Genomic DNA, 8,463 nt, shown 5'->3' with positions numbered 1-8,463 from the left:
TGTTTTTCTTATCCATGTGTAGTGTTTCATTTTAATATTGTCCTCCCATCACCAAAGACCGGGGCAAAACTGAGATCATCTCTATGTCAGCCCCTTCATACAGTAATCCCATTTATTATTTGACAGCCAAGTCTAGAAATAACAGTAGTTAAACATACTGTCCATGTTTCCTTCCTTCCTTCCTTCCTTCCTTCCTTCCTTCCTTCCTTCCTTCCTTCCTTCCTTCCTTCCTTCCTTCCTTCCTTCCTTCCTTCCTTCCTTCCTTCCTTCCTTCCTTCCTTCCTTCCTTCCTTCCTTCCTTCCTTCCTTCCTTCCTTCCTTCCTTCCTTCCTTCCTTCCTTCCTTCCTTCCTTCCTTCCTTCCTTCCTTCCTTCCTTCCTCCCTCCCTCCCTCCCTCCCTCCCTCCCTCCCTCCCTCCCTCCCTCCCTCCCTCCCTCCCTCCCTCCCTCCCTCCCTCCCTCCCTCCCTCCCTCCCTCCCTCCCTCCCTCCACTTTTATATGCAAAGCTGTGTTTTCACTTGTGCACTCACAACTGTTCTTACAGGTATCTGACAGCCCCTGCAGGTTCCCTGAGAGCAGGCACAGCCACTGTAGTTGTTTACACCCTGGTATCAGCTGGACTGGCTTGGTTTCCCCACAATTAACAGTAGCTAAGTCTTGATGAAAAGCAGATCACAGGAATGACAGTGCTAATGCAGAGACACATAATGTGGGTATTCAGAGATGCACACAGATCCTCTACACTAATCATCTTTTTTTAGCTTGCTCTATCCAAGTCATCGTCTACTGGCATTTCCCCCTAATTGCAGGGAGCATTCAGTGCCTGGGGTTTTACTGTCATTTTCCAAGCCAGTTCCTGCATACTTATGGCAAAAGGCCAGATCAAAAGAAAGATTGATTAGGTGCCTCCAGTGGTTCTTACACCAAAATCCAAGATGACAATTCAAAAAAACTCAATAGCTGTGTAACTGTGAAGGTCGCTAAGTTTGCCACCTACCTCTAAGTTACCACCTGCCTCCATCCTGCTGAGTGTTCTCTTTGAAAGGCTACAAAGCCTTTTCTTCCTGGCATCCCATTTCTTCTTAATGCAATTTTCTGCAAAACCACACACACCAGCCTGTAAGACAGTGTCTAAGAACTTTATTTGAAGGTGTACTGTGTAACATGAATTGCCACAGGATGGAGAAAGGACAATGCATACATGGGTTCTCATTCTGCTAAAGAATTCTGGATCAGATCAGGCTGAAAATGCTGGTTCAGATTATGCCTCATCTAGGAAAACATGGGACTTTGGCCACATTTCTCATAATTCCCATTCAGTATCTAATGTTTAAATGTTTGATCTTAAATACAGAATAAACTATCAGAAAAGCTTTTGTTCTTACAGATTGTTACAGGCATACAAGTGACAGGTCTGAATCAATCTCTAGTCACCTTGTCAAATTAAAAGGAGGCAGAGACAGCTTTGAGAAGCTCTGGCCAGCACTTCCAAAGGACCAGCAGCATTGTACTCCTGCATATTTCCAATATTTCAACCTTTACAATGTGTCATGTAAAGGAAGTGCTGCAGAAAGAAGAGCAGCAAAAACCCTCCTCTGCTCCAAGGTACTGTGAGGTATAAACAGCCTACTGACAGCATAAGAACAAGGATTTCATAAATCACAGCAGTCTCTCAAACTGTGATTTACACCTAGGGCCACAGAGCCCTAAGCTTCACCTATATGCACAAAGCAGCAAAGGAAAACTCGAGGTCACTTTGTCCTTACTCTCCAAGCTACACTTACTGCAAGTTTCCTCCTGAGCCTTACAGCAGAGAATCTGGACATCACCATCATGTAAGCATTTCAATTAACCTAGATTCACAGCTTCACTTCTGTCTTCCCAATGCATCCAAGAAACTATGAAACTACCTTATTAACAAAAGCAATGTTATTTAGCTGGGGAGTTATGTAAGCAATTAAGAGCCAGGCAGAGACCAAGTCCTGCGTTATCAGACACACCCAGACGTTACACAGCCACTTTTGATTCACACCTCCTTTTCTTGATTCCTTGGTATTTGTGCTTAAGATACTGACTTTAACACAGCAACGGACAGTATACCAACTAATAATTCTGTTATTAGTTGGTATTTATTAATATTTATCAGCTATATATGCTGTTTGAAAAAATGGGAAGCAGCTACCTGGCGCACCTTCAGAGACAAAGGTACATGCCTTTCCAAGCAGAACAGTAGATATAGGCCTTTACCTACAAAGCTTACAGATGAAGACATTTTCTTTAGCATTTGCTTGATTACTTTGGTTTGCATTTAATTATACAGATGGCTGAGTGGTTTTGTAATTTTATAGCTGGCCTGTGCTAGTAATTGATGTGGTAGTGTCAGTCTTACTGAGGCTGGTTTGGAAACGCATGGGGTTTGAAAAGCTGCTTGTATTTAAAGCCTCTTGTTACAATGCAAGAGATGAATTAAATGAAAGAATGTTAAACAATGTTGGGGTTTTTTTTTCCTGTGGACTTTACATAACTGTACTATTTGTCCCAAGACAACACTGGAATCAGTATATCAACGATGAAGATTGTGGCTGACTTTGCAAGTCCTTCAAAAATGTAATTCCTATATACACAAGTTGTGTACCTGTCTTCCTGTCTATTTTCGCTAACCTAAAATGAAGAAGTTTATTTTTAATCCAGAAAAAGTAATTTATTAACCATTAGGCTGACTGAACACTATCATGTGAGAAAGGAAAAATAAAACAAACAAACAAAACTGACAATAAACTTATATTCCTTTTCACCTCTAGTTCATATTTATGAATATAAAAGTAAAGAAAACCCTGTACTAATGACATAAATCTATTTTCTGGAAGTAGAATGATGATCTTTAGCTACGCCCTCCAAAGTCTCAAGACCTCATTATCTAAAAAATGACTTGTCCTATTTCCATCACAACAACACTGATCCACGTCAGCGCAGCGTCCTGAGTGAGTGACGATAGTCATGCACCTTTGCCTGTAGCAGTCTGACATGGTTTACTTTTGGCAGCTTTCAAAGACTGTATCTGCTTGGACTACTGACAGGTGTTTTGTCCATCATATTCTGTTGTCACAACTTGCTTCTCATTTGGGATAGAGTTGATTCATGTCACTGAACAGAGATAGTCCATGATATCTCTGGCAACTCACTTAGCTCTTCTAGCTGTTCTCCCATATGCAAAACACAAAGATGGACTAGATCCACGAGATCTAGTGATCTAAATTTTAGAGAACCTAGCTATTAGGAGAATCAACTCCCCTGTTGGTAGTGCTCTTATATTCTTCAAATATTTTCAGAGTGAGAGCCTGAAAAGAGGATTTGCAAAAGCCTTATTTAGCCAGCAGCAAGTGCTAAAACCACAGCCCCATCTCTTAAAACAGATGCGCACATGGGTGCTTTGTCTCCTTTTGCTTCTTTTGCGATAGTAGCGAAAGCATGCCCGAGGTCCAAAGCCAAATCCCTCCTCTCCCTGAATAGGCTTGGGGACTATGGAATACCCTAAAGGAACAACCTGAAGCTGATGGCTTTTAACCAGTAAGCCCCAAGTACGAACATCTTACAAATCCATACCTATAAATGTAGCCAGTTGTGAAAATGGTCAACAGTGAATTCCCTACTGCCTTGGGACACCTAAAACATATTTGGACTGTAGATTATCTAAAGAGTCCAGCAGCATTTAGGGAACAGACAGAGAGATGAAGGATCCAACTGTGGAGTCCTAGGCTTAAAGCTACAGCAGACATACTGGAAGGCTTGGACTTTGCCTTACAAAACATAGTAAATAACATTTGACAATTCACTGCATGGGACTTCAAAACTAGCATACACAGAGAGTAGGAAGAGTTCTGCCTTAGATAGTCCTTGTAGGAATAGGTGATACCCTGAGAGATTTACACCACTGAAGGCAGAAAAAGTAGAACTGTAAAAAGACCACAGAAGGTGGTGTCATTTTTCCTCTAGGGCACATTAAAACAGTGTTTTTTGCAAACACTGAGAGAAGGATTGGACTTTCTGAGTACTATTTTTGTTACTTAGTCACTTACAACCAGCAATAAATCTTCTGCTGATGATTTTGTTGAGGATTTGTGTCATACAAAGGAATTCAGCTGACTACCGTTGTCAATGTGTCTCCGTAACAGAGTAAAACTTGTTTAGCTAGTAAACAGATATGTCCTGAAGGGTGGAAGAATAGATCTATTGGGCAAGAATTTCAAGAAGGTACTATTTCTACACACTTGCTTTTGAAGTCACAATCACACTTTTTTTCCTATGTAAAAAGGGCTGTTATGCTTTTTAAGATTTTGTTACCTTTGTTTAGATAGCATTCTGAACAAAGCCATTAAATCACATAAGCTAAAGATCAGTTTTTACAAAGCTTATAGATAAGAAAAACTAAAAAAAAAAGAAGCATGTTGCCTATAGTTAAGAGGAAACTAAGAGCTTAGATCATCAGATCACCTAGTGCCCAACTCTGAGTTCATTGAAATCGTCCCCAAAATTGTTGTTCACAATAACAGAACTTAGCACAAGCTCCTTACTGATCACTAGAGACATGCTTAGGTTTGGTCTGTTGTCCAAACCTATTTCAAATCCTTTTAAAAAGCCAAAACATTTTTGTTGTGCTACTTCTAAAAATTAGCTAATTAATAGATTGCAAGTGAAGAAATCATATTTATTTTAGGTAATTTAGAGTTTTGAACTGCTGTTTTGCAAGGCTGTGTAACTTTATGATCCAGTTAGTACCCACATATAATTCTAGTAGCAACCCAATTCATTCTTACACTTACTTCTTTTATCTCCTAGCAAAGTAAACTGTCTGAGGAGACGATGTGATTTTTTTTTTGGTGATGCTGCAGTTAAGCAGATCCTAATCTGTTTTGAAGATGAAGTAGTCCTAAGATATAAATAACCAGTGCCTCTCCCAAACAGATTTCACCAGTTCCTTCAGAAAACTCTCACAAACTCAGTGTGGTTCACTGTAAAGCGTGAGCGATAACGCCCATATTGACTTTTCAAAATGTTCTTGTGTGTGTGTGTGTTTCTGTGAGGCTTGAGGATTTTGACTCAGTGGACTGTAAAAGCAGAATCCAGTTATGGAGTTTGGGTGGATATTCAGAGCAGACCTTCCTTCAAGTGGGGAGTTGTTTAGCACCAGGGCCCTGACTCAGAATATCACTGAGTGTGATCTCGCAAGTGACTCACATATTTACTTCTCTGACTCTCTCTCCTCTTCCTTTAAAGTTAAAATACTGAGCCACTTTTCTGACATCAGCTCACTGCCAGCCAGCTATCAGCTGAAAGTCAACACAGTAAAATGTTAACCTTTCCTCCCTGAGGTCCCTCCACCTTAGTGAATGACACTTCCAGTCTCTGTTGTTCTGCCCTAGAACATCTGCCCAGCAGCCACATCTCAGCGCTGCTGGAACCATAGTTTGGCCACAACTTCACATGCTATTCCATGGACCATCCCTACCATCCAATTCCCCACCTCCATCCCTGCAGCCACAGCTCAGGCATCAGTAGCCTGTCTCCCTGCTGCAGCCACTCTTGCCTGGGTCTGATAAACAGCATCCTGTCCCCTCAAAGTGCCCACCGAGCGCAGCAAGGTGGCTGTACCCATCTCCAGCACAGTGTGGAGGCTCATCTTCCTCGAGGGGCATGAGGATGGCCTGCACCTTCCCCAGCACAGCTCCCCTCTGCCTAGTTCTTCATTCTCCCTCTCATACATGTAGGATATACATGCAGGAGAGGGATGGAGTACCTCTCCTATGAGAGAATTTGGACTGTTCAGCTTGGAAAAGAGAAGGCTTTGGGGTGACCTTATTGTGGCCTTTCAATACATGGAGTTTATAGAAAAGGGCAAGACTATTGACAAGACCATGTAGTAACAAAACAAGGGAAAATGGTTTCAAATTCAAGGAGTGTAGGCTTAGATTAGATATGGGGGAAAGAAATCTTTTCCATGAGGGTGGTGAGGCACTGGAATTTCCCAGGGAAATTGTGGAGGCACCATCCCTGACGTGGTAGGGCCAAGCTGGATGGAGACCTGAGCAATGAGGCCACTGAGTGAAAGATGCCACTGCCCATGGCAGGGGCTTGGAATTAGAAAATATTTAAGGTCCTTTCCAACCGAAACCGTTCCACGAATCCCTGATTCGTGCCCTGAGCACTGCTGCTCTATCGGAAACACTGCTCTCCCACCTTCTCAAATATTGCTGGCTTTTTTTCCTGTGTGCTTGACGCCATGCGGGCAGGCTGAGGTCTCATGTGCCAAAACGCACACAGCCCTGTCTCCGAGCGGCTGCCTTGCCCAGGCCGGGCACGGCCCCGCCGAGCTCAGGGCTGCAGCCGGGCGCCGGGCGAGCGCCGAACAATGCGCCGCTCGCAGCGGGGCCTTGTGGGTAGGGGAGGCGGCCTGCGCGGGGCCGGGAGCGGGAGGCCGCGCCGGGCCGGCGGTGGGCGGAACGCGGAAAGCGGAGAGGGAAAGCGAGGCTGGCGGGGATCGCGGCTCCCGCCCCAGCAGCCGGCGAGCGCAGCAGAGAGAGCCGCACTCTGAGCCCGACCCCGCGGCAGCCGCTCCCCCTTCGCTCCCCGCCTCCCCCCGCCCTCAGAGCGATGTCCCGGCGGAGCGGGCAGTGAGGCGGCGGCCGCCAAGGGACGCCCTGAGCGGCGAGAGGCGGAGGCACGGCGGGAAGCGCTCCGTCCCTCCCTTCCAGCTCTCTCCCCTCCCTCTCCCCGCGCCCGGGCGGAGCAGCGGCCGTTTTCCCTCGCCCTTCATGCCCGGGCGGCGGCCACCGGCGGCGCTGCCCTCCGCTCCCGCCTCGCCGCCCCCGCCCTTCCCGGGCTCGCCGCGCTAGGCCCGCCGGGCGGCCCCGCGCAGTGCCCTCCGCGGGCCCGGCACCAGGCGGGCCGGAGGATGAGCCAGCAGCCGGCGGGGAAGATGTCGGCGGCTCCCCTGGCGGCCGAGGCGCTGGAGCCAACGGCGGGGATGCTCGAGGGCCGCCAGAGGAAGCTGGAGTCCATGATCCGCGACCCGCGCTCCCCGGTCAACGTGGAGAGCTTGCTGGTGAGGGGCGGCCGCGCCTGGGGGGAGCGCTCGGCGGGGGAACAAAGGGAGCGCTGCCCTCGCCTCAGGCGGGCGGGAGGGAACGGGAAGGAAGGAAAGGGCTCCCGCGTCCTGAAAGTACTTTCCTGGGGGAGGACGAAGGATCGTCTCCACGCCCCCGGCCGGGCCACCGGCAGCGGGGAGGTGGCGGGAGCGGCCCTCGCCTCCGGGACGGTGTTGGGCGAGGGGACGGGCACGGCACCGTGAGAGGAAAGCGAGCGCTCCCCGATTAGCAACATCTTATTTGGGGGAAAGCGAGAAACGTCCCCGGCGAGATCTGATCCAGGGAGAGGAAAGCGCCTTGTTTTCCCTCCCAGCATCGTTCACACCGTTCGCTTTCGCGCCTGGGAATCCCGGCGTGTCCGTCCCCAAAGTACCTGCCTTTGTGTGCGCTGCCGGGCACCCATCGCTCACCCCTGTGAAACGTCCCCTGGTGAAGCTGAGGTTGCTATGAGATGTGGAAATAATTCAGGAAAAGGGGACACGCCTAAGGGAGAAATGTAACTGGGGGATCCAGTGACCCTTCACGTTTATTTTTTATTGGGGCAAATTGATTCGTCTGTGTCCTGTTTCAAACAGCATTTTTCCGTGTGAGTGTATGAAATACAATTTACTTCAGTGAGAAATCTATGCCCTTGTGAAGAAGTGTGAAAGGGGTTAGATTTTCTCATTTAACCATCTGAACTCTATAAACGCAGCCAAGAGACAGGTTATTATCATTATTATTATCACTGTTATCGTTATTTTCATTATTAGTATTATAATTATTAGTATTTTAACTGATAAATACTTTAGGGTCTTCAAATCTTATATTTCCAGTCTGCCCCAAGATTTCCAATGTGTCTCAGTTATGAGGAACAGAAAAAGGGAGAATAAATCCCAGTCCTTCCAGCAGTTGTTCAAGGCGCATACACTGTGGTTTTTTTTGTGCTTTCAAATGACTCAGTTCTGTTTGGCCAAAAATACAGGAACTGACTGAACAGAATGTATGCCTGTGCTGTGTGGAGAATATAGGAATTTCCTATAACATCTGAAAAATGTTCTTCCCGAGGCTGTGGTGCTGTTACTCCTCTCATACATGTTCCGAGGCATAATGACAGCCATAGTCAATGGAGGGGGGTGGGAAACAGTGCTGCATATCTGACTGGATTCAGATAAGTTTTTGCCTAGGTCAAAGCAGAGAGAGCTGCCTCTGGGCTTCGCTCCCAGCATTTTCACTTTGGTATTTTGCTTGGAAAACTTTGACCTGTGGCCAAAAAAGAGCAGTTAAAAATAGTACAGTCGTTCTGAAAAATGCATCAGGTTAATACTTAACCCCAGTAGAC

At 46.6% G+C, this 8,463-nt stretch overlaps 1 protein-coding gene across 3 annotated transcripts in view; it reads left to right on the top strand.

Annotated features, from left to right (window-relative positions):
* Positions 1–6,947: 6,947 nt before the first annotated feature.
* Positions 6,948–8,463, top strand: part of ROCK2 (Rho associated coiled-coil containing protein kinase 2) — a 103,957-nt gene continuing 102,441 nt past the window's right edge. For 2 of the 3 annotated variants that reach the window (XM_063150838.1, XM_063150837.1), the window contains exon 1: positions 6,948–7,099. In XM_063150838.1, coding sequence (XP_063006908.1) covers positions 6,950–7,099 — 150 coding nt within the window. In that variant the 5' untranslated portion in view covers positions 6,948–6,949. The remainder of the gene's footprint in view (positions 7,100–8,463) is intronic. The other variant, XM_063150839.1, reaches the window with a different exon arrangement.

The sequence above is a fragment of the Melospiza melodia genome, chromosome 3, assembly GCF_035770615.1.
Source record: "Melospiza melodia melodia isolate bMelMel2 chromosome 3, bMelMel2.pri, whole genome shotgun sequence".
Classification (NCBI taxonomy): Eukaryota; Metazoa; Chordata; class Aves; order Passeriformes; family Passerellidae; genus Melospiza; species Melospiza melodia.
The sequence above is the reverse complement of the archived record's forward strand: the minus strand, read 5'-3'. Positions and strand labels throughout refer to the sequence as shown.